Genomic DNA, 25,709 nt, shown 5'->3' with positions numbered 1-25,709 from the left:
CCAGTGTGTGGGTAGTGACCCAGCTCTATGGGGGTGTGAGTTGGGCAAATCATACCCCCCATCTGTTGCTAGGCAGCCTTCAGCAATTGTGACCTCAACACATGCCTGTCTGTGACATCACCACTGCAGCAGGTGATGTCATAGGACTCGCTAGTCCTGACAGGGCAGTTGGGATGCCTGGGTTTTCTCTCACCCTGCTCTGGGAAGGGAGTGGAGTCTGGGGGACAGTGTGTGTATGTGTGTGTGTGTGGGCATGTGCACGTGCATTATCTAGGCCTATAGCCTGTGTACAGCTTAAGCCTCTGTGCGCGTGTCTGTGTGTGTGTATGCAAGAGTTATGTGGGCTGACTTTGTGTGCAATCTAAGCCTGTGTGTCTGGTATGGTCTGTGCTTGTACGACTTAAGCCTGCATGCATGCATGCATGCATGAGTGTGTGTGAGTCATGTGGACCGACTGTGCGATCTAAGCCAGTGGTGTATGTGATGTCTCTGAAATCTATGAAAGGCCTACATTAGGACTTTGTGCATGAGTGTGTGTGTGTGTGTGTGTGTGTGTGTGCGTGCATGTGGTCTAGGCTTGGGGGGGGTGTCTGTGTGCGCACAATCAAAGGCTGTGTGGGGTGTGTGTGTGCTCCCAGCATGTGGTGCATGTGTGCATTCAGCCCCTGTGTTAGTGTGTGAATTGGGCCTCTGGTGTGTAGTTTGTGCTAAGCAGGCCTGTTGTTACAGGGGGAGGGGTGTGTATGAGTACATGCAAGCTCTGGACCTATGGGGGGGGGCCATGCATGTGAATATTTGGGTTATCTAGGCTGGGGGGGTGGTGCATGTTTATAATTTAGGTTTATTGTCCATGTATGTATGTGAGCACACGTATGTGTAATCTAGGTCTATGGTCTATGTGTCGATCTTCTGGGCCTCTAGCTCTGTGTGTGATTTGTGTGCATATGATCCAGGCCTGAATGTTATCTAGGGGGTGCGTGTGCATATTTGGGTTATCTAGGCCAGTGGTCTCCAAAGTGGGGTGCGTGCACCCCAGAGGATGCGCAAGGCGATCCATTGGGGTGCAGGAAGAAAATATTAGAACTTCTATTTAGATGTATATTTGTATAAATATACATATATTGGGGGCGCGTGCTCAAATTTTTTACTGATGGGGTGCACAATCAAAAAAGTTTGGAGATCACTGATCTAGGCTGCTTGCGCAAGTCACACGTGCATGCAGTCTAGGTCTATGGTCTGTGCTTATAGTCTAGCATTGTGTGTATGTGTGTGGGTGTGCAGTCTAGGTCTACGGTTTGTGTGTATGTGAGTGAGAGAGAGAGAGATCTAGGCCAGTGGTCTGTGTGCATAGTCTAGGCCTGTATGTATGCACAAGAACGTGATCAGCTAGAAGTGTGTGTGTGTAAAAGAGACGGAGAAATCATGAGATTCAGGTATGTATGTATATTTTATCCATAGGTGGGGTGTGGGTTGTGTGTGAGACAGAGTCTGAGTTCTATGTCTGTCTGTATATGTTTAATCTAGGCCTGTGCATATGTGTTAGAGGCATGTACATGCATGTTTGTTATCTAGACCTTAGTGGGGGGCATGTGTATGTGATCTAGGTGTGTGGGTGTGTGTGTGTGTGTGGCATGTACATGCATGTTTGAGTTATCTAGATCTTGGGGGAGGGTGTTGAGAGAAACTGAGAAGTCTAGGCTTTTGTGTGTGCACATGTCTGTCTAATGTGTAGGCCTGTGCATGTGTTGTATGTATGAGAGACTGAGTGATCCTCTGTATGCATATGTGATTGTGTGAGTTCTAGGTCTCTATGTATATGCCACGTGTGTGCTTCTGCACATGTGATCTGTGAGTCTGTGTGAGCTATGTTTGTGTAAAGCATCTATGTCTGTGTCTATGAGTGAGATCTTGGCATGTGTGTACTCAGTTTGTGCATTTGTGTGTGTGATCTATTTGAGTACATGATCTGGTCTTCTGCGTGTGTGTGTATTTGTGAGATGTGTGTGACATCTAGGCTTGAGTGTACATGTGTGGAAGATCTCTGTCTACACAACTTGGGGGTAAGATTTGGAGCTGTGTATGCAGACGCACAAACGTGTGTGACCTAGGTGTTTGTGAGAGTGGGTGATTCAAATGCTTGTGTGTGTTACGTGTGCTTGTGTGAGGTCTGTGTGTTCACATGCAGGGTGTTTGTGTGTGGATGCTTGTGTGTGATCTGGTTGTGTGTGTGTATGAGTCTCAGTGCCTTTTTCGCATGTGTCTGTGTGCTCTGGGCAATTGTGGCAGTATTTGTGTATACCACAGTGCATTTGTGTGTGCACATGCATGTGACGGGTGTGTACTTGTGTGTGTGGTCTGTGCAATCTGTGTTTGCATACCTGTTGGTGTGATGTGTGTGTGTGGGAGCAATGTGTTTGTGGGACTGGTGTGCATTTGTGTATGTGGAGGGGGTCTGAGTGTGTATGTGCATGGATCTGTGTATGTGGGTTGTCTGTGATTTTTTTTTTTCATGCTTGTGCACCCATTTGATCTTGCAAGTGATATGTGTGTAGGTGTGACTGGTGTGCACACAGTGATCCTCCTGTGTGTGGTGTAGATGCGTGTATGATTGTGTGCTCACAGTTGTGCCTTGGGGGTGTGATTGTGTGTATGAGCAGCTTGTGTATGTATGGGCAGCCTTGTATGCGACGTATGTGCACAGCCTTTGTGTGTTTGTGTGTGATCTGTGAGTGCGTACACAAGAGCTGCACATGGGTTAGTGTACACACATACCACCCTTGTGTGACACCTGTATGTGTGTAATTGTGCACGCACACTTGTGATCCTTGGGGTGGGGGGGTGCAATTCTCACATGTGTGATTCATGCCTACAGGGTGTGGTGTGTTGGTGCAATCCCCCCTCCCCCCAGTAGACTCCATGTCATCCTGTTAGACCCCAGACCTCGCTGTTAGATCCCAGGACCCCCCCATTCCCAGACCCCCCTTACACTTCAGGAGCCCCCTTGTTAGACCTCAGATCCCCTCATGTTAGAATCCAGACCCCCATTAGACCCTGAGACCTGCTTGTTAGACTCCACTGCCCCATTATGCTCCATACTCCTGTTAGACTCCAGGACCCTTCCCCCCCATTAGACTCAGGACCCGCTTGTTAAACTCCAGGACTACCCCATGTCAGACTCCAAACCCCCAACCCCCTTGTTAGACCTTAGGGTGTAAGGGGGGATCCTAATACCTCCCTGTTAGATTCCAGGACTCCCCATTACACTCCAGACTCCATTAGATCCTGTACCTCCTTGGTAGACTCCAGGACTCCCCTGTTAGACCCTGCAGTACCTTGTTAGACCCCAGACCCCCCATTAGACACCCCTTTACACACTCACATGTGTGCACATCCCCACCCGTGTGCAAACACCCCCTTATATCTCCAGCGTGTGCACACACACTCTTGGGGCATTTGCAGTCAGACACGTGTGTACAAACCGCTTGCACTCTCAGGCCTGTGCACAGATAGACACACTTGCACATGTGTGTGGCTATGTGCAAACACTCCTTTGCACTCTCAGGCATGTGCATGCCCTCCACCTGTGTGCAAACACCCCCTTATACTTTTGGGCCTGTCTGTATGTACACGCATACAGATGCATGTTCAACTCCCTCTCCCCTCCACTCTCAGGTGTGTGCATGCACCCCACCTGTGTGCAAATAAATCCTTGCATTCTTGGACATGCACACACACATGTGAAAGCACCCCCTTGCACTCCCTGGAGTATGCAACTCCCCCTGTATGTACAAGCCCCCCTTGTACTCTGGCAGGCACACATACACACGAGTAACCCCCTGCACTCTTAGGCATGTGCACACACACAGAGAAGTGTGCAAAAACCCTCTTCTACTTGGGCATGCCCACATACACACAAAGGTGTGCAAGCACCCTCTTGTACTCCAGCAGGCAAACATATGCAAACACCCCTTTGTACTTGGGTATGTGCATGTCCACACACGTGTGTAACCCCCTTGCACTCTCGGGCATGTGCACGTGCACGCACGCAGGTGTGCAAACACCCTCTTGCACTCTCAGGCAGGCACATACACCTGTGCACCCCTCTTGCACTCCTGGGCATGCACACGTGTGCTACCCCCACCCTTGCAGTCTCAGGGAGCGCGCCCCCCCTCCCTCCCCCCGCGTGTCCCCGCCTTGCACACGCGCGTGCGCCCCCGGCCTCGCGCCGCCCGGGCGATGATGTCAGCGGGCGCTGAGGCCGAGCGCGAGGAGCCGGAGCTGGAGCATGAGCCGCCGCCTGCAGCCCCCAGGTGGGACCCCCCCACCCCCCAGCAAGCCCCGCCCCCAGGCCCTCGGGCCTGTGATCCCCCCCCCCCCCCAGGCTCCTTCTCCCATTTGATTGATAGCGCCCCCCCGGCCTGGAAGCCCAGCCCCCTGACCCCCCCTATTGCCAGGGGACGCCTGATTGGCAGCCCCCTGCTCTAAAAGCCTTGCCCCCAGCCTTCTGACCCCCCCATCTGCCTGGGAACCCCTAATTAGCAGACCCCCTACAAGCCCCGCCCCCTGGCCCCCCTCCCCATTTGCAGGGGATCCCCTTTTGCCAGGACCCCCCTAGATTGACAAGTCCCGCCCCCTGCCCACCTCCTATGTACAGGGGGGCAAACCCCCTTCAAGCCCTGCCCCCTGCCCCCGCATTTGCAGGGGGACTCTTCCAGGTCAGCAAGCCCCACCCCCAGCTTTTTTACAGCCCCCCCTTCAGGGGAACCCCTGATTAGCAGACTTCCCCTATAAGCCCCACCCCCTGCCCCCCTGCCCATTTGCAGCCGACCCCTGACTGCCAAGACCCCCCCCTAGATTGACAAGCCCCGCCCCCTGCCCCTCTCCCATGTGCAGGGGACCCTGTGATTGGCAGCCCCCCCTGCAAGCCCTGCCCCCTGATCCCCCATTAGCAGGGGGGACTCTCCCAGGTCTGCAAGCCCCACCCCCAGCTTTTTGATCCCCCTCATCTGCAGGGGACCTCCTGATTGGCAGGACCCCCTGAGATCCACAAGCTCTGGTCCCCTGCCCCACATCCTTTGCAGGGGACCCCCTGATTGGCAGGGTCCCCTAGGTCCACAAGCCCCGCCCCCTGAGCCCCCCTCTCCATTTGCAGGGGACCCCCTGATTGACAGCCCCCTCAGATCTACAAGCTCCAGGTCTCAGATCCCCCCATTTGCATGCTCCCCTAATTGCCAGGGGACCCACCCGGGATGTCTAAGCCCTGTTCCCCAGTTCTCAGACCCCTCATCAGCAGGGACTCCCCACATCTGCAAGCCCTTCCCCCAGGTCCCTTCCCCCCCATCTGAAGCTCCCCCATCAGCAGGGGATCTGCCAACCCCTCCCCCTGCCCCCAAAGGGTTAAATCTGCAGTAGGTGCCCCCTCTTATTTTCCCCCTGACCCACACAGCTACACCGCCTGCCCCCTCCACCCCTCGTGTGCACACCCTTACACGCTGTTACTGCCTGCCCTGCACCCCTCTTGCACCCTCTACAGCCTTCGCTTGCTGTCACCCCCCCTTGCATGGACCCCTACCCCTGCACCCCAGACACCCCTCTCTTCACACACCCACTCACACGCCTATCCTGCCCCAGGCACCCCTCACCTTTACACCCGCACCCTCTTGCACATGCCTGTCACAGCCCCCACTCTGTGCCCTGCACACCCTCTTGCTCATTCCATACACACCTCACACATCTACACACCTCGCACAGCCCCTACATCCCTTCTACACCTGCTTGCTCATCCCATACACCTCTCACACACCCCTTCCTGTCAACCCATACACCCCTCGCTCTTCCCATACACCCCTCATACACACCCTCACTCACCCAATGTGTCCCTCACACACCCCCTACATCCCTCACTCACTGTCACTCCCTGTCACTCCCATATACCCCCTGTACATACCCTGGCCCAGTCAGTCACCCCTATACACCCCTCACCACCCCACACCCCCTGCATCCCTGATGCACACCCTGCATGCTTGCCTGTACCCCTCCGTATACCCTATGGCCTCCTCCCCCATCCCCTGTGACCCCTTGGGTACTATCGCACCCTCTCACATCTTTCACCCAACCCTGACGTCCGTCCTCCACGCCTCCCCATCACACCCCCATACCACCCAGAGCTCACAGCTCCCCCTCTCTTTCCCACTGGTACACACCCCTTACCCCGCCCTCCCCCCCCACCCCCAGGCAAGCAGGCTGTTGTTGGAGGCCGGTTGTTGTTGAAGGCCCTCGAGGGGCAGGTACAGGGGTGCGTGGGGCTTGGGGGCGGCTGTTTGTGACCCCGTGCCCGAGTTGTGGGGTCATTTGGGGGGTTAATTAACAGTAGGCCTCTGCAGTTGTGTGTGCAAGAAAGAGAGAGGAAAAAAGGGTGCGCACACTCGCTCAGTCCAGCTCCAAGGGCTTGTGTCGATGTTGGGCCCGCGGGGGTTTGGCTGGCGTGAGCATGTCAGGCTGGCGTACTTGTGTGTGTATGTGTATGCATGTGTGTGCTGCTTAGCTGTATGTGTCAGTGTGTTGAATATGTGCATATGTGCACTGCTTTAGTTGTGTAGTGGGGGGGTGAGCTGCTCGTGGTGTTGTATGTATGTGTATGTTGTGGGATTGTGTGTGCATGCATGTATGGGTGCTGCATGTGTGCGTGCGCATGTGCTGCTGTGAGTGTGTGGTGCAGAGGGGGTATGTCCATCACTCTGGTTGTGTGTGTGTGTGTGTGTGTGTGTATATGTCTTCATGCTGCTCTGGTGACGTGTGTGTGTGTGTGTGTCCTCTGGTTGTGTGTGTAGAGGTGGCGTGTGTGTGCGTGCATTGCTATGATTGCAGGTGCATGTCACTGCCTGTGTCATTCTGGTTGCGTGGCATGCATATGTATTGCTGGGTGTGCGTGCGTGTCACTGGGTCTGTGTGTGCGCGCAATGCCACGATGATGACGTGAGCGTGTGTCTGGCCGTGTGCGTGGCGCTGTTGTGCGTCTGTGTGTGCGGTGGTTATCTCCAGGATCTTCAGGGTGCTGTAGGCTCATGCATAGTGATGGGGTATGTCTGTGTGTGCGTGTGGCTGTGTGTGGAGTTGTGTTGTTGTGATCTGAGCATGGCAGCTGTGTGTGGAGGTGTTGTGGTGCGTGGCGTTGTGTTGGGCTGTGTGCATGGCATTTTGTGTGCATGGAGGGACTCTGCACATGTGGTATTGCAGGAGGATTGTGCATGTGTGGTGTGGGGGGCTGTGTATGGAGGGGTACTTGTGCACATGGGGTATTGGGGGGACTGTGAGTGTGGTGTTGCGTGTGGGACTTGTGTATGGTTGTGTGTGTGTGTGCATGCTGTTGTGTGCAGGCCTCTGTGTTCACCACACTGTTCATGAGGGCATGGTGTTGTGTGGACCACATTTGTGGTGGTGTGTGGCACTGCGTTTGCTGTGTTGTGGGGGAGCCTGGGAAGGGGGGTTGTTGCTGGGGGGGATGTTGTGAGTGGATGGGTGTTGTGTGTTTGGTTGTTGCTGTGCTGGGGGGGGTGCAGGCAGGGGTGTGTGATTGTGTTTGCATTTGAGGGGCCCAGGCCTAGGGGGGCAGAGAGAGGCTGGGGTATGCATGGGGGGGGTGCATGCATGCATGCACATGTGAGAGAGAGAGAGAAACACCCTAACCACTCTACAGCAGGGTTGTGGGTGGGGTGGGGGTGTCTCTGGCATGTTGTGCTGTCTGTGTGTGTATCTCCTAGCACGGGGTGTGTGTGTGTGTGTGTTAGCATGGGAGGGGTCTATTTGTCCCTTAGTTTGGGGGGGGTGTCTCTTAGCATGGGGGGTGTCTCCTAGCATGGGGTGCTATGTCTGTGTGTGTGTGTGTGTGTGTGTGTTTGCTTCTCTGTGTGTTTGTGTTTCTTAGCTCAGGCCGCTGCGTGGGTGGGTGTGTAAATCTTGGCATGCTTGCTCTATGTGCGTGTGTTTCCCAGGGCAGGATGTGTGTGTTTTCTATCACAGGCTGTTGAGTGTGTGTGTGTGTGTGTGTGTTTTCCATCACAGGCAGTTGCGTGCGTGTGTGTATGTGTGTTTTCCATCACGGGTATTTTAGTGTGTATGTGCACGCATGTGTACATGCTGGTGCACAGGGAGAGCCCCAGGCAAGGGGGCCCTGTTCTACCCAGCCCAGCCCTACCCCAGAGGTGGCTGCATCACCAGATGGTTGCATCCCCCCCAGCTGTGTGTGTGTGAGTGTGAGACTCAGACCTGTGTCATGGAGCCCAGTGGGCCCGAGAGGTAGGAGCCTTCACCACAGGCGTAATTACTCCACAACACAGGCCAAGATGCAGCCAGCTCTCTCTAGGGTGAGTCACGGCTGTGTATAACAGACCCCTCTGCCCCAGGGCCGAGATGCAGCTAGCTCTGGGGTGGGTCCTGGCTGTGTATAACAAGTACCCCTCAATGCTGAGATGCAGCCAGGTCTGGGGTGAGTCATGGCTGTGTATAACAGCCCCCTCTCCCCCAGGCTGTGTCGTGCCGTGGCGGCTGGTCCCGGGGGCGAGGGGAAGTGGCCCCAGGCCAGGCGCGCGCCTAAGACGTTCCAGATGTCCTGGCAGTGACGCGTGGAGGAGGCTTGTTCGCTTCAGGCTTGACACACAGCCCGGCCTGCAGCCCAGGCCTTCCTTGCCATCAAGCCGGGGCTGCCTGAGGACGTGTGCATTGCGCGTGCGAAGGGGTGGGGGCCTGTGGGGACACGTGCCGTGCGTGTGAGGACATGTGACCTCATGTGCGGGGGGGGTACTTGGCTGTGGGGACATGTGTGCCATGCACGTGAGGGCATGTACCCTGTGTGTGTGTGTGTGTGTGCGCTCATGTGCCGGGGGGGGGGGGGTACTTGGCTGTGGGGACATGTGTGCCATGCACGTGAGGGCATGTACCCTGTGTGTGTGTGTGTGTGTGCGCTCATGTGCCGGGGGGGGTGGCTGTGGGGACACATGCATTGTGTGTGAGGATGTGTGCCCTGTGCATGTGCTTGTGTTTAGGGGGGTGGCTGTGGGGACACATGTGCTGTCCATGTGAGGGGGTGTGTGTGTGTGCGCGCGCACGCGCGCATTTGTCTGCTTGTGTGCAGTGGGTATGGTTCTGTGGGGACACATGCGCTGTGCTTGTGAGGACATGTCTCTTTGTGTGTAAGGGGGTGTGTTTGCCTGTGGGGACACATGCATTGTGTGTGTGAGGATGTGTGTATGTGTGCTTGGGTGCAGGGGGTGTGGGTGCCTGTGGGAACACATGCATTGTGTTTGTGAGGACGTGTGCACACAGTGTGCATGTCAGAGGAGGTATGGCTGTATGTGGGGATGTGTGTGCTGCGTGTGTAAGGACGTGCACTGTGTGGGGGGATGCGCAGGGTTGTGGATGCATGTGAGGACACATGCCCTGTGTGTGTAAGGATGTGTGCAGTGGGTGTGGGTATGTGCCGGGAGTGTGGGTGTGTGTAAGGACATGCCCGCTCTGTGTGTGAGGGTGTGCACACTCTTTGTGTGTGCCCAGGGGATATGGCTGCATGTGAGGATGCATGCACTGCAGGCAGATGAGTGTGTACAGGGGTGAGTGTGGGCAGGTGAGTGTGTATGGGGGTTGTTAGTGTGTGGGGGTGTGTGTGAATGTGTGTGCAGGAGGTGTGGACATGTGGGGGGGTGAGGACACGTGCAAGCACCAGGTGTAGGCCTGTGATTGTGCACTTGTGTATCTGGGTCTATTAATGAGTGTGCACATAGATGTGTACTGCACAGGTACACAATTGTGTGCATCTGTGTCTGTCTTTCTGTCTGTCCCAGACTTCTGGGTTCTGTGTTGTGTGTGTGTGTGTGTGTGTGGAGGGGTGCACGTGTAAGTGTATTGGGTGTGTACAAAACAGGCCTGTGATCATGTACATGTGTGTCAGTAGGATTGTGTGCCTTGTTTGTACAGGAGTAACTGTATTTGTGTATCTGGGTGTGTGGGCGAATGTGCAAACATCAGATGTGTACCACACCAGTCCATGATGGTGCATTTGTGAATGTAAGTGTGGATGTGTGTGTTGGTAGGGCTGTGTGCATTGGGGGAGGGTTGGTGTCCGGGTATGTACTGCACAGGCCCATGATTCTGTGCTGGTGAATGAGAGCGTGTACAAGTGTGCATGTACCAGGCATGTGCAGTACAGGTCTGTGGTTGTGTGTTGGTAGAGCTGTGTGTGTACAGTGTATACCTCCATGATTGTGTGCTTGTGAATTTGTGTTTATAGGGGTACCATTGAGGGTGTTCGCTGTCCAGGCCCATGACTGTGAGCTTGTGATGCATGTGTGTATGTCATTGAGAGTGTGTGTGTGTGTTTGCATGTGCATTGTGCATCCTTGATGCCTGGGTTGTGTGTGTGTGTACAGCCATCTGTCCCAGATGCCTCAGTTCTGTATGTGTGTATGTGTCTGCATATGTACATCTGTCATGGGTGCCTGTGTAAGAGAGAGGGAGGGGAGGGGGGTGCGCATCTGCATGGATGCCTGGGTTCTGTGTATGTTCATTCATCATAGATGCCTGGGTTTTTTGAGTGTGTGTGAGTATGAGTTTGTGTCTGTCCTGGTTGTCTGGGTTCTAGCTCTGTGTGTGTGTGTGTGTGTGTGTGTCTCTGTCCGTCTGTCTGTCTGTCCAGGATGCCTAGGCGCCTCATGTATGTGTGTGTGTCTGTCTCGGGCACCTGGGTTCTTTGTGTGTGTGTCTGCCCCAGATACTTGCATTCTATTTGGTGCAGGGGGGTGTTTGTTCCTGACACCTGGGTTCTCTGTGTCTTTGTATGTATCCACCACAGATGCCTGGGTTCTGCTTGTGTGTGTTTGTGCCTGTACTGGACGCCTGGGTTTGGGGGTGTGGGGGTGTGTATGTGTGTCCTCATCCTGGACGCCTGGGTCTTAGGTATGTGTGTCTATCCCAGATTTCTAGATTGTGTGTGTGTGTACCTGTGTGTTCCTCCTGGATACCTGTGTTCTGTATGTTTGTGTGTGTGTATGTATGCATGCTTGTGTTCGTCTGGGATACCTGGGATGTGTTTGTATGGGGGGGCGTGCTTGTGTCCTTCTTGAATGCCTGGGTTGTGTGTGTGTGTGTGTGTGTGTGAGTGAGTGCATGCATGCATGCATGCACATCCTGGGTACCTCTGTGTGTGTGTGTGCATATGTGTGTGTGTCCTGGGCGCCTGTGTTGTGTGTGTATATGCATCTATCCCAGATGCCTGGGTTCTGTGTGTATGTGTCTCCTGGATGCCTGTGTTGTGTGTGTGGTGTGTGTGTGTCCATCCCGGACACTTGGGTTCTGTGTGGGTGTGTATATGTGGGCGTGTGTGTGCGCACAGTCCCTCCAGGCCTTCTCAAGGGGGCTGTTTCTTTAACTCTCATCACAGGGCTGACATAGGAAGGGGCCTTATGACATCACTGCCAGCTCAGCCAATGGTCACCCAGGTGAGCCTGATGCATTCATTCCCTGCCCCCTGATTGGCTTGGGCAGAGCATGACACAGGGTAGGCGGTCCCCCCAAGCTCCTAAATATTTGAGGGTGGAAGATAACCTTTCCCAGTCAGGTGTTAGTATTTCCCCTTCCAGGACCTGAGGGTTTCCCTGGCAACTGGGGGGGTGAGGTCCTGTCTCCAGAGGGGGTGGTTTCTTGTGCTGCTAGACAAGCCATTAGCTGTTGCTGTGGGGACAGTTGGACCCAGGTCCTGGGTCCTGGCAGGCTAGCATGCTTTGCTGGTGGGGCGGGTGGCAGGGGGGTGTTCCATAGTGGCATCCTTTTGTTTGTCTGTGGGTGTTGCAGGTAGCGAGTGTGGGGCTCAGAGTTCAGACACCTGGGTTTCCTCCCTGTCCTGGGACGTTCACTGTCAGGTGGGAGTGCTGTAACCTCCAACTGACAGCACAGCTACAACCGATACCCTCAAATCCCTGTCCTGGGATGTTTGGGGGTACTGTAGCCTCCGATTGACAATGTGGCTACAACCAACATCCCTGAATCCCTGGTCAGGCAGAAGTATTGTAGTGCCCCCATTGACATTTGGCTGTACATGTCATAGGCACTCATGCTGTACATGTTACATGCACCCCTCTGGTGCTGTCTGGTTGTACCTGTGATGTGACAAAATGGGTGTACACGATAGGTATGGCGTGACAGAGATGAGGGGAGGTGAACCCATCCACACACCCATAAAATGCACAACACAGCATGCCACACAGCTACACACACAACCTTCCTCCCTTTCACAAGCGTGTGATCACAGACCAGTACGGTACACGCACAGCCCTACTGACACACCTGCCTGTGTATGCCAGACTGCTCATCACATATGCCCCTCCTGTTTCATCATGCTGTATGCATCACACCCCAGTGATGTCACACTGTGCGCATTGCGTTCATCCCCCATTTCCATCACGCTGTACCTGTCACGTACACCCTTTTAGTCAGGCTGTACCTGTCATGGGCACTCCCCAGTAATGCCAGACTATACGTGTCCAATACCCCCCACCTGTTACATCACACTGTATGCATCACACCCTCCAGTTATATCTCACTGTGTCATCTAAGCCCTTCTGGTTACATCACACTGTACACATGACACCTCCATCACAGACCCTTTCTAGTTACATTGTACCCCATATATTACATGCTTTCCAGTTACATGTCACCTACTCCACTCCTGTGACATCATTGTACATGCTTTTATTCATGTCAGGCAGTTGTACACCCCAAGTTATGTTACAATGTGCCAGTTACATACCCCCCACAGTTACAGCATACTGCGCGCATCATATTTCCAGGTACATCGAAAGTGTATGTCAGTATACACATCACATACACTCCTGTGTATGAGCCGTGTGTCCGACTGTATCCATCACATACCTCCCAGTGATGTCACACTGTGCCAATCGCATACCGTGCTCCTGTACCTATGACACACATCACTGTTTTATATCACAGTGTTAACATGACCTGACATGCACTTCCCCACCTTCATGACATCCGATTGTACCTCTCTCATACAAACCTGTATATGAAGCCACACACCTAGGTTTATGACTATCTGGGTGTATCGCACACACTCCTGTTGGGGAGCCCCCATCAGACAGCCCCCTCCTCCCCCATGTCCTACACTTCAGTGATGTCAGACTGTGTCACACCATGTGGTGTATGTCTCAAGTACCCCTTCCTATATCACCTGACACGTACACCCCTAGTTATAACAGAGTGTACCTGATCTTATGAGTCACGTACCTCATTGGTGCAACCCCAGTATGTCATACTTTAACTGATGTCAGACAACCTCACTAATACAACCTCACTGCAGAGAACCCAGGTGTCCTGGCCCTGCTGTCCTATATCAGAGCCATGGTACAAAAACAGTCTCATTGTACTTCATTGTGATACACCTTGCCTGATCTCTGATTGACGTGGACTGTACCTGGGGCACACGGACATAACAACATAGCTGTGATGCACCTTTCTGCTCATCCCTGCTGGCCTCCAGCTGTACCTGGGACACAAAACACACCAGTGACATGAGTGGTGTGCTGTGAGCCATCTTCCCCTGTTTCCTGTATCTTTGACTGTACCAATGACAAACACACCTCAGTTACAGCTGAGTAGCTGTACCACGGTACCCCCCTTCCCCCATGCACATATCTGATACCTTCCTGGGATACTGCAGTTACATTACAGCAGGGGTGGGCAATTATTTCAGGCTGAGGGACGCTTACTAAGTTTTCACAAGCCATTGAGGGCCGCGTAACAGGCAGCCAGGGGCAGATAAATATTAATTTTCTGAATTTTTTAGGGGCCCTGTGGGCCAGATAAAATGGCCTGGCTGGCCACATCCGGCTCATGGGCTGCATTTTGCCCACCTCTGTATTACAGTATAATTAGGATACACCTTCCTTTAAGTCAGAGGTTTTCAAATTGTGGTCCGCAAGCTCCATTCAGGTGGTCCGCAGAAAGGTTGTGGACCAAATGAGAACATCTGTACTTGGCCCTGCACTTGATTTATTTTTTCTGACGATGGAGACTAAGTGGTCTGCCGAGACCTTCAGCAATTTTCAAGTGGTCCATGAAAAAAGAAGTTTGAGAACCACTGCTCTAATTAGGTCTTACCACTTCTGCCTCTAGCTGAAACACAGTGCATGCCCCAGGTGCATCGAGGTGTAGCTTCAATATACCACCTCAGATGACCTCTGACTACATTTGGAACGTACACCCCCCCAGATCAATTGGAGTGTGGCTGGGATATACTGTCCACCTCATCTGGCTACAATGTGCCCCAGACACATCTGAATGTAATTGTGATACACTGTCAACCCTGTTAGACTGTACTTGGGAAACTTAGCACACCCCAGATACATCAGTGTAGCTGTGGTACACCATTCTCTTCCCATCCCATCTGATTGTATGTTGAGCATCTCTCTCCCCCTGACATGTCAGAGTATAGCTGTGATGTCCTATCCACCCTGTCTGGTTGTATCTGGAGCACACTGTGTACCCCAGACACAGAGCGTGGCTGTATTATACTGATCCCATTCAACTGTTCTAGACCTCCAGGGGGTCTAGAACAGCTCTGGGAACACAACCCATGTGCTAGATGCATCCATGTGTGGCTGTGAGACACCACCCACCCTATCTAACTACCTGGGACACACCTCATACACCACACGCATATAAGAACAAGGATGTGATATACTGATCACTTTTGATTGTTCTAGACCTCCAGCGGGGTCTAAAACAGTTCTGGGAACCCAGTCCATGTCCCAGATGCATCCACATGTTGTTGAGACATCACTCACCACATCTGACTGTACCTGGGGCACACCATGTACCCCAGACACATTAGAGCGTGGCTGTGATATACTGATCACCTCTGGCTCCTCTAGACCTCCAGGGCATCTAGAACAGCTCTGGGAGCACACCTCTTACCCCAGACACATCTGAGCATGGCCACAATGCACCGTCCACCCTGCCTGACTGTACTTGTGATACAAGTTGTCTCCTGGATCCATCTGCCAGTCCTCGTACAACCCCCTCCCCACCATGGGCAAAAGCGTTTCTGGTATCCTGACACAGATACCCCAGTGACCTCAACCTGTCCCCATGACCTGCCTGCCCCAATCTGTCATGCCATGAGGGTGACGTTACCCCGTTATGGGCTGTCAGTCGCAGTGGCCCAGGGCTGAAATTTCATTCCTGGCTATGTTGTTATGTGGGTTTGTTTTTTTTTTTGCTGCACCTCTTGCCGCTAATCTAGCTGACATCACAGCCTCTCCGGAAACACACGGTGGGGGGAGGGGGGGGTTGGAAATCACGCTGACTACAGCGTGAGCTCGGCTGACGCAGTGAATTTTGCAGGCTGGGGGCCTGATCCCGCTCCCTACAGTCAGGGGGAGGAGGGCTGAGAGCAGAGGCACCGAAACAGTGACACGTGATCCTCACCGTATGGCTCTGGTACAGGACGGGGCGTGGATGGGGGCCAAGACACCTGGGTTCTTTTCCCCTGACTCTGGGAGGGGAGTGGGGTCTAGTGGGAGGGTTAGAGCCGTTGGGGCTGGGAGGCTGGATGCCTGGGTTCTTTCCCTGACTCTAGCAAGGGAGGTCTTAGGGGACAAGCAAGGGTGGGGGCCAGGACACCTGGGTTCTTTCCCTGATGCTGGGAAGGGGAGTGGGGACTTGGGGTTTAGGACTGGGAGCTAGGACTCCTGTGTTCTCTGCCTTGGTTTACCCAGAAGCTCCCCTGCCTCAGTTTCCCTGCCAGGACCCTCCCCTTGGAGCACAGGCTAGCATGTGGGAGTTGCAGGTGTCTGCCCCTCCCCTAGCTTTGGGGTCTTCCTCCAACTGTTGGTGGAGGCTTGTACAATGGGGGCTGGGTGACAAGTACCCCCCAACCCCGGGGTCCTCCCAGAACACACAAATGAGGTTTTTGTTACCATTGTGATGGGCGGGAGCCATCCCCCAGCCCCCAACTTCCTGAACTCTTGGGTTTTTAGCCCTGGCTTTGCTGTCCTCCATGAGCCTCACTTCACCCTGCCTCAGTTTCCCCAATGGTGAGTGAGGACCTAGATTGTGGGAAGTGCCCCCCCCCCGTGATCTAGTCCCCTCCCAAAGCAGGGAGAGATCCCAGGTGTCTCGGCTCTCCCCCCTTTGCCCCCAACGGGGACAGGACCCTGGCATCCAGAGCGGTGACTGACTCTTGGCATCTCTCTGCAGCGCATTGTGTCGGGGTTGCAGCCGCAGCGTCGCGACCACGTGGCCCATGAGGTCTCCTCTTCCAGGTAAGGGGAACCACCCAGGCACCATAACAATGCAACACCCTGCCCTTTCTCAGTTTCCATGACAACACCGGGTCTGGGGTTAGAACAGCTAATGTGTCTCCCTGCCCCACCCCCCCCAGCCACTTCCCCAGGCCTTCTGGAACCTTCTCTTTAGATCCCCATGGGAACACCGGCCAGATCCAACATGGCTCCCGTACCTTTCTAGAACCTTCTGTTGAGGGTTGAGTCTGGAATAACCTTCTAGAACTTTCCCTGGGTCTCCGTGGTGACATCAGTTGGGCCTAACCCCATCCCAGGCCCTTCTAGAACTTTCCCTGTGGGGCTCCATGGTGACAGTGGCCAGGTGTTGAGCCACCCATGGGCCTTTCCGAACCTTTTGGTCCCATTGCCATGTGGGTGCCAGGCCAGGCCCACACTGCCCCGAGGGTGTTCTAGAGCCTGTCCCATGGGTTTCCACGGCAATACTGGGCCAGGCCTAGAATGGCCCTTAGGTCCTTCCAGAACCTTCTGTCCTGTGTCTGTGGCAACCCTAGTCCCCTCAACAGCCTGACCCCCCATCCCTCATGTCTCCATGGTAATGCAGGCTGGGGCCCCTCCCGCTGGTCTCCATGATGACCCCAGTCCGTCCCACATCCTCCCCCCACCACTGTCTCTCCTGGAGAGGGCAGCAATGGGGGAAGGCAATTAGCTCCCCACAATGTGGCTGAGACCCCACAAACTTGCTTTCCCATCCAGGTGGCACCGGGGCCGATCTTGGGGATCCTGGCGGGGGGGAGGAGAGGGGGGCATGGGACATCTGAGGGGAACCCCAAAATTGGAGGAGGGGCTTGGATATGCCCCCCACCTCAAATCCTCATGTACCCCTTCAGGATCCTGGGGGGTAGTTGATCCTAATAGATCCCTTTGGAGCTCCCCACCCAGTGCCTACAGCCCGCCCCCCCCAGTGTTGCCATCAGAGCGATTGCTGTAGCAACCCCTCCTTCTGCTTGTTTGCCTACAGTTGCCCCGCCCCCCCTCTTCAAATGCCACCCCCCATGCCCCCCCATTTTGGCGGGGATGTTTTGCCCCCTGCTCCCCCATCCTAACCAGGAAGGGGTGAATGCAACAGGATGAGCATGGGGTGGGGGGACCCAACATTTTTGAGCCCCCACATTTTTGAGCCTTCCCCTACAGTATTACCCCCCCCAGACACAATACCCATATACCCCCCCTCTCTCCATGCCAAGCTGCTTGTGGGGGGAGCTGGGCCTATCTCCCCTCCCCCCCATTACCCTCCCCAGGCTCAAGAGGCAAACGGCACCCTCTGGGGGGGCATGGGCGCGGGAGCGGTGCGGGGAGCGGTGCAACCGTGCTAATCCCGGCTGGCACGGGCCTCAACTTCCTTCAGCCATTTTAGCTGCCAGCCGGGAACACCCACTTGCAAAATGGCTCCCAGACGGAGCTGGGGGTGGGGGAGGGGAGGGGGGGGGAAGCGGGGTGTCATTTCTCCCCCCCCATACACACATCCAGCCCCGGGGGTCTCGGGGATAGCAGGACTCACGCCAACTCTGCCCCCCCCCTCCAACAATTAACCCCTTAGAGTGCCCAAGCGGCTGTGCCGCCAATACCCAGTATGCGGTATGCACGTGTGTTTCTACAGGTGCATGTGTGTGTCCCTGTCCCTGTGCACAACCCCATCAGGGCTCTCGGCTGGGTCTGACTGACACCCCCGGGCCTCATGACGATAACCCTTTAGGGTCCAACTGACAGGGACAATCGTCAGTGCTGTGATGCTCCTGGAAACGTGGCCTCCAGCTCTGATACCCCGAGTTATGTTGAACCCTAGACAGCCATGGGGGTAGGTTGGGACAGCTGAGACCCTCCCCCTGTGCCTGGCCGATGTGGACTGTAGCCCCCAGACCCTGGGGTCTGGCTCCCAACCACTCGCCCCGTGGTCTTGGCCTATGTGGCAGTAATCATGACCCCTGGTCTCTGCCCTCCGTGGCAGTGAAGACAACCCCGACCCCCACGGGCCTGATCTGACTGACTGTCCCAGATTTGGGGTACAACCCAGTCCCCCGTCCCCCCCCCAAAAAAAAAAAAAGAATAGAACCCAGGCATGCAGGTTTCCAGCCTCTAATATACCAGATCCCAGCTTCTTCCCCCCAGACCTGGGATAGGACCCAGTGTCCAGGAATCAGCTCTTGTCCCTTCCACCCTAGTCTCACTCTCCAGAGCCCCCCTCCCAGAGTTGTGATGGGACCCAGGCATCCAGGCTCCCCCCAACCCCAACCTCTGAGCCCACGAACGGGGATGAACCCAGGCATCTGGGCTCCCCCCATTAACCTCCCAGCCCATGAGCGGGGATGAACCCAGGCATTCAGGCTCTGCGCCCTCACCCCTGTTCCCCTCGCCTCCCCTCCACAGCTCTGTGGCATCACCATGGCTCCCATCGTGGAGGTCGCGGACGCCAGGCACCCCAGTTCCCTGCTGGTGCAGCTGAACGAGCAGCGCCTGCGTGGCCAGTTCTGTGACGTCACCATCATTGCCGAGGACACCAAGTTCAAGGCTCACAAGAACGTCTTGGCCGCCTCCAGCCCCTACTTTAAGGAGGTGCTGAGTGAGGAGCCAGCTGGGCACCAACTGGGCCAGGTCCTGGAGCTCCCCAACGTCCAGGCCGGCATCTTCTCTGACGTCCTCAACTTCATCTACAACTCCCGCCTCTCCGTGCCCAGCCCCGCGGCTGCCAAGGAGATTGGGGCCGTGGGCCGCCGCCTGGGCATCTCCTGCCTGGAGGACCTGGACCCCCCGCGGGACATGAGTGGGGCCGGCTGCAGCCCCGACGGCACTGGTGCCGGCTCTGTGTCTTCCACCCGCTCCTGCTCCTCCCCCGTGGACCTGACATGCCCATCCCGCTTAGCTGAGCCCCCCGAGGGTGACACCGAGACAGCCAAGATCCTCTACGCCCTCAGCACAGGACCACCCGAGCCGACCGGAGCCCTGCTGCCAGCTGTCTGGGAGCCCCCGAGTGGGGTGGCTTTGGACCCGCCGCCTGCCCCGGCCTCCCCGGCACCACGCGGGGCCTACCCTTGTGGGCTCTGCAGCCGGTCCTTCACCACCTCAGCCGCCCTGGGGCTCCACGCCAAGCTGCACCGGGCCCGGCGGTCCCTCTCCTGCCGCCACTGTGGGAAGAGCTTCATCCACGTCAAGCGCCTGCAGACACATGAGGTCCTCTGCAAGGAAGCAGCTGAGGAAGATGAGCAGGAGCCTGAGGAAGCCGCTGCCGAGCCAGTGCCTCCAGCGCCGCCGCCACCGCCACCTTCCTCCCCGAAGCCGGCGTCTTCCAAGAAAAGCCTCCTCTTCCGGTCCCGGGGTCTGGCCCGGTTGGACTACGACCAGGACCACTTCGTGAAGGTGGTGGATGGGCACCTCATCTACTTCTGCACCGTGTGTGAGAGGTCCTACATGACCCTGTCCAGCCTCAAGCGTCACTCCAACGTCCACTCGTGGCGGCGGAAGTACCCCTGCCGCTACTGCGACAAGGTCTTCGCCCTGGCCGAGTACCGCACTAAGCATGAGGTGTGGCACACTGGCGAGCGCCGCTACCAGTGCATCTTCTGCTGGGAGACGTTTGTCACTTACTACAACCTGAAGACCCACCAGAAGGCCTTCCATGGCATCAACCCGGGGCTCATCTCCTCCGAGAAGACCCCCAACGGCGGCTACAAGCCCAAGCTCAATGCCCTCAAGCTCTACCGCCTGCTGCCCATGCGGTCCCAGAAGCGGCCCTACAAGACCTACAGCCAGGGGCTGGTGTCAGACGCCCTCCTGCTGCCCTCCCGGCCCCTGCCTTTGGGGCTGGCCGAGAATCAGGCTGATGTGTTCGGCGGCACTGAAGTCACTGAAGCTGAGCGGTTCCTGCTCCCACCAGCTGCTGAGCAAGCCGGGCCGCCAGAAGACACCCCGCTGGTGCCCGAGGACATGCAGCGAGGCCCAGAGGTCCCCAGCGTCATTGCCTACGGGCACCCGGCACCCTCCGTCATTGTGCACAGCACATCGGTGGCTCCGGCTGGCAGCGGCCAGGCCCCGTCTGTCATCACCTACAACAGCAAGCCACCGGAGCCGGCCTTCCCGCCTGAGCCAGCCCCAGCTCCGGCCGCGGTGAAGCCCATCAAGAAGCAGGTGCTGAGGGACTACATCCAGGCCCAGAAGGCAGCCGAGGAAGCCAGGGAAGAGGCGGAAGAGCAGCGCAAGGCACGGGGCTCTGGCCCCCGGCCCGGCAGGACCATGACATATATGGCCAAGCCAGCCTATGTGGGGGCAGCCTCAGAGAGCCGCGCTGCGCCACTGTGCCAGATCACGGTGCGCATTGGGGAGGAAGCCATTGTCAAGCGGCGCATCTCAGAGACTGACCTCCGGCTGGACAAAGCCCCCCGCACTGCCGCCCGCTTGGAGGCGCCGACCCGCAGCTATGCCAACGAGAGTGGAGAGGAGGACAGCGATCGGGATGCCGAAGACCAGCTATGGCGGCCCTATTACAGCTACAAGCCCAAACGCAAAGGGGGCAGCGGGGGTGGCGCTGGCGTCCCCAAAGTGAAGAAGTCATCACGGTGGCGCCGCAAGCTGCGCTCGCTACGGTGGATGAAGCGGGGGGAGCCTGAGGTGGGTGAGGAAGAGGAAGAGGCAGCAGCTGAGGACCCCAAGATGGCCACCAAGATGGCTGCCGTGCCTCACAAGGCAGGGCGGGGGGGCGGCGGCGAGTGGAAGCACGCGTGTGGGGCTTGCGGCAAGCGCTTCTCAGCCCTCAAGAAGCTGCGGAAGCACGAGCGGGTCCACGGACGCCCCCCCGGCAGTGGGGACAAGGACGCCCCCACACCCACCCTGGCCCCGGCTCCCCGCGTGGGCCGCAAGCCCTCGGTCAAGTTCACATGCGGGCACTGTGCCAAGGTGTGCAAGACGGCGGCTGCCCTCAGTCGCCACATGAAGCGGCATGAGGGCGAGCCCCGCGACCCTGTGCCACCTGCCCCAGCCTCCGTCATTGCCTACTCCAAAAAGCCCGAGCCGCTGGTGCCAGCACCACCCCCTCCGGCACCGGCACCACCAGCCGATATCAAGGAGGAGACCACCCAGGAGATGCAGGTGTCGTCGTCCAGCGGGGAACCGGGACCCACAGGCCCCCCAGCCCTGGGCTTGGTCCCCGCACCCACTGCACCGCCCACCCCGGAGCCGCCAGCGTCGGCCGTACCGCCTGACCCGGAGCCACCAGCCAGCACTAGCCGGGCCGCATCCCTCCAGGACCCCGTCATCTCCCACACTGGGCCGGCGCCCAAGCTGGCAGAGGAGGACGAGGAGGAGGAGGACGAAGATCGGTACCCTGCGCAAGAGGCCCCGCTCCCACTGCTGGCTCGGGGCCGGGAGGACAAGGCTGCCTACGTGGCCTACCCCAGCGCCATCCAATTCGGGGCTGGGGGCAAAGCCGGGGGGGGTGACAGAGTCCCTGCGGGCACCGGGGGGGAGGGCAAGGTGAGCTTCTATCCCGAGCCGTACCCACTCATGTATGGGCACCCCTTGCTGGCCGCCTACCCCTACAACTTCACCTTGCCCGTGGCCTTGAACATGGTCCTGCCTGATGACAAGCGCCCGGCCCTGCCCTTCCTCCCTGGCGTCTTCGGCTACGCCTCTGTCAACCCCTGCCGCGGTGGGAGCGAGGACGCGGGGGCACCCGGCACTGGGGGCACTGGGGCGGGAGGGGGCAGTGCTGCGGCTGGAGCCCCCCGAGGCGCCCGGGGGGATCCCCCTGCCCCCGAGCGCTTGAAAAAGGGGAATGTCCTGTGATCTGGTGGAGGTGGGAGGGAAGAAGGTGGCAGGGGATCCCCTCCACTGCCCCAGAGCAGAAAGCTGAGGGTGCAGGGGGTGAATCTGAGATCTAGGGGGTCCCAAGAGGGTGGATCTGAGATCTAGGGGGTCCCAGGGTGTAGAGGTGAGATCTAGGGTCGGGGGGTGGATTTGAAATCTAGGGGTATCCACAGGGCCAAATCTGAGATCTGGGGGGTCCTGTAGGGGTGTAGGTGAGATCTAGAGGGGATCCAGGGGGGAAGATCTGAGATCTAGGGAGTCCCAGGGGGGTGGAAGTGAGATCTAGGTGGTCCAGGGGGACCCCGGGATCAGACCAGAGGATACCAGGGCTTGGGGCTGATCTCTAGGGGTACAGGAGGGGGGTGGAGCTGAGATGGGGGGGACCCCGGGAGCAAATGAGGATAGGATGAGGGGACCCCCCCAAGAGCCCCTCCGCCTGGCTGTGATTGACAGCTGCCAGCCCCACTCCCATCATGCCACCCCCACCCCAAGACAGAGACACCCCCCCCCACCAAGAGGGACCAAGCCGGGGTAAGGAGGGGGCAGGCTGTACTTGAGCTCCCAGTTTGCACTACAGATTCCCAGTATGGCCCAGTTGCCCCTCCCCCCATACCCCAAGCCCACAGTGGTGCCCCACCACTGCTGCAGTGTAGTGAGGTGCCTGCCCATTGTCGCAGTGCACTGCAATATATTGTGTGCACGCACCGACACCCACACACCCCGGCTGCAGTTTGGAGCACCTCTTGGCTGTTGTGTTGCTGTGGACTACCCCCATTACAGTGCCACACAGCAGTGTGTCCTGTCCCTGCCCCCCCCAGCACCCATCACCGCAGCACCCCTTGCTGGGCTTCTGTTGGCTCCTTGCAGTGTGTGCTGGGGTGCAGTCAGCTGCAGTGTGCCTCGCCGCGCGCACGCACGCACACACACACACACACACTCTCTCTCTCTCTCTCTCTCTCTCTCTCTCTCTCTCTCTCTCTGCAGGGAGCTGCAGTGTGTTGTGGTGACTGCCCAGTGCAGTACCATCACTGCAGCAAGCAGGGGGTGAGGTGGTGCATTGCCCCTCCTTCCAGTGTGTGTGTGGGGTGTCCGTGTCCCTGCAGTGAGGCATGGCACCCCTGCAGTGTTGCGGTCCCACCCTTGCAATACATTTGATTGCAGCCTGTCCTGTGGCTGTAGTGGGCTCCTGGCACTGCAACACGGACACCTCCCCTTACTGTGTTTGCAGTGTATAACCCCCCTCTCACCTGCAATGGCACTCTGTGCCTACAGTGATGCCCCTTCCCATTGCAGTGTGCCAGTCTGCAATGTTGAATTGCGGTGTGTGTCATCCTCCTCCCGCAGCACACCATGCACATGGGTCCAGGACCCCCCTCTCCCCTGCCCAGCAGTGCAGTGCAGTTTCCAGTGTTCACAACACTGCATTGTGGATCCGCTTGGCATGTTTGCAGTGGACATTCCACATCCACCCCCCACCTTGCAATGTGAACCCTGGGTGCAGCTGCAGCCTTATCTGCCCATCTTCTGAGCTGGGGTCCAGGGGCCTTGCAGTGCACTACAGGACCCAAGGTTCCCATAGACTGCATCGGAACACACACACCCCTGCACACGCGCACACGCACCTGCTAGCCTGCCCTGCAAGGGCTAATCTCCCCATGCACTGCAGGGCCTGCTGCAACCCCCTCCCCCCAGCCCCCTCATGCCAAACACTGCAATGGAAGCCCCCCCACACACACTGCTTTGCAGTGTCCCCAGGCCTCCCTCACTGCAGCAACACTCTCCCCCAAATGCAACATTGCATTGCAGCCTCATCTCCATCCACTGCAATGGAACCCCCCACACATACCCTGTATTGCAGCAGCACTTTGCACTGTGGCCTCCCTCCCCCGGTGCATCATCGCACTGCAGCTTCCAGAAGGGCCCTACAGTGCTGGCCCCAGGCTCCATGCAGTGCAGTAGCAGCCCCTCCCCTCCGCACTGCAGCACCCATGCAACCCCATCCCTTCCCATGTGGCTTTTCAATGGACATTCCAAGCCCCCCCACTTCCATGTTTCAGCAACCCTTGCTGGGAGGGAGGGGGCTCATCTCTGGAGGCTGAGATGCAACCACCTCTGGGGTGGGACACACCTGGGGTGTAACAGGGATGTACCCCCCTCCCCCTTCCACTACAAGATGCAGCCACCTCTAGGGTAGGGGGCATGGCAGCATATAACAGGGGACCTGCCCCCCCCCATCCAGCACCGAGATGCAGCCAGTTCTGGGGTAGGACACAGCTGCATATAACATACCCTCCTTCATACATACCCAGTGCCCAGAGCAGCTGCCTCTGGGGTAAGACTGGCTGCAAAAAACAGGACCACCTTCCTTAGCTAGGTGTAGGGACCCTCCCCACCCCAGGTACTGAGATGTAGCCACTTCTGAGGTAGCAAATTGCATATAACAGACTCCCCTATACCCAGATAGAGCCAGCTCTGGGGTGGGCCACAGCTAACTATAACATACCTGCCAGTAGTGCAATGCAGCCAGCTCTAGGGTGGCTCCTGGCTGCATAGAACATCCCCCCCCCACCTTTGCACTCAGATGCAGCCACCTCTGGGGTAGGACACAGCTGCATAGAACATGCCCCCCACCCTCTCTTGCTCAGTACCCAGATTTGCCCAGCTCTGGGGTAGCACATAACTGCATATAACAACCCCCTTCAGCACCTAGATGCACCCAGCTCTGGGGTAGCTCATGGCTGCATATAACCCCTTTCCCACCATCCAGATGCGCCCAGCTGTGGGGTAGCACATGGCTACATATAACAACCCCCTACCAAGCTGCCACCAGCTCTGGAGTGGGCCCTGGCTGCATATAACATACCCCTCCTGAACACCCAGATGCCCCAGCTCTGGGGTAGCTCACAGTGGCATATAACAACCTCCCCCCCACACCCAGCAGCCAGCTCTGGGGCAGGCTTTGGCTGCATATAACCCTGCTCCCACCATCCAGATGTTCCCAACTCTGGGGTAGCACATGGCTGCACATAACAACCCCCGCCACCAACATACACACACACACACCACCTAAATGCGCCCAGCTCTGGGGTAGCACATGGCTGCATATAACGGAGGCCCAACACCCATCTGACAAGGGTGGGGATGTTTGCAGAGAGCACCAAAGGCATTCAGAGGAGGTTGCTGGCCCCACTCTTCACCCCGGGGGGGTGGTCCAGCTTTTTGGGGTGGGGTGTCCTGACGATGTACATAGCTGTAAGGACTTTTGCACTTTGGCACTGACTTCTCAGTGGGCGCTCAGCTACTGAATGTATCGCGTCCCCCCCCCCGGCCCCAATCCCCCCCTGCACCTCCGGTCTAGAGCACTTTAGTGATGTCAGGAAAATGGGGTGAAAAAAGCCAAAACCGGGCAAAAAAAAGAAAAAAAAAAACCCACCCTTTTCCCCATCTGTCCAAGCCGCTTTTTTCGGTCTCTTTGTTCTCAGTGTGTGGATAAAAAAAATACCAGAGGAACCCGCCCCCCCCCTTCTTGTTGCCCTGTAGAGAAAA

General features: G+C 57.0%; 1 protein-coding gene across 5 annotated transcripts; it reads left to right on the top strand.

Annotated features, from left to right (window-relative positions):
• Nucleotides 1-54: 54 nt before the first annotated feature.
• Nucleotides 55-25,700, top strand: ZBTB4 (zinc finger and BTB domain containing 4). Of its 5 annotated transcripts, none has more exons than XM_090055532.1 (4): nucleotides 55-132; nucleotides 11,432-11,489; nucleotides 16,264-16,328; nucleotides 18,735-25,700. In XM_090055532.1, exon 4 carries the CDS (start codon nucleotides 18,750-18,752, stop codon nucleotides 22,140-22,142), a length of 3,393 nt encoding a protein of 1,130 aa, XP_089911658.1. In that variant the 5' UTR covers nucleotides 55-132; nucleotides 11,432-11,489; nucleotides 16,264-16,328; nucleotides 18,735-18,749; the 3' UTR covers nucleotides 22,143-25,700. The 5 variants fall into 5 exon arrangements, with proteins under 5 accessions (XP_089911658.1, XP_089911657.1, XP_089911660.1 ...); XM_090055531.1 differs by lacking the exon at nucleotides 55-132 and adding an exon at nucleotides 4,166-4,310; XM_090055533.1 differs by lacking the exon at nucleotides 55-132 and adding an exon at nucleotides 5,667-6,287.
• Nucleotides 25,701-25,709: the final 9 nt, after the last annotated feature.

The sequence above is a fragment of the Crocodylus siamensis genome, chromosome 6 (genome assembly GCF_052110815.1).
Source record: "Crocodylus siamensis isolate JL-2025a chromosome 6, ASM5211081v1, whole genome shotgun sequence".
Lineage (NCBI taxonomy): Eukaryota > Metazoa > Chordata > Crocodylia > Crocodylidae > Crocodylus > Crocodylus siamensis.
This window is presented reverse-complemented; position numbering and strand designations above follow the sequence as displayed.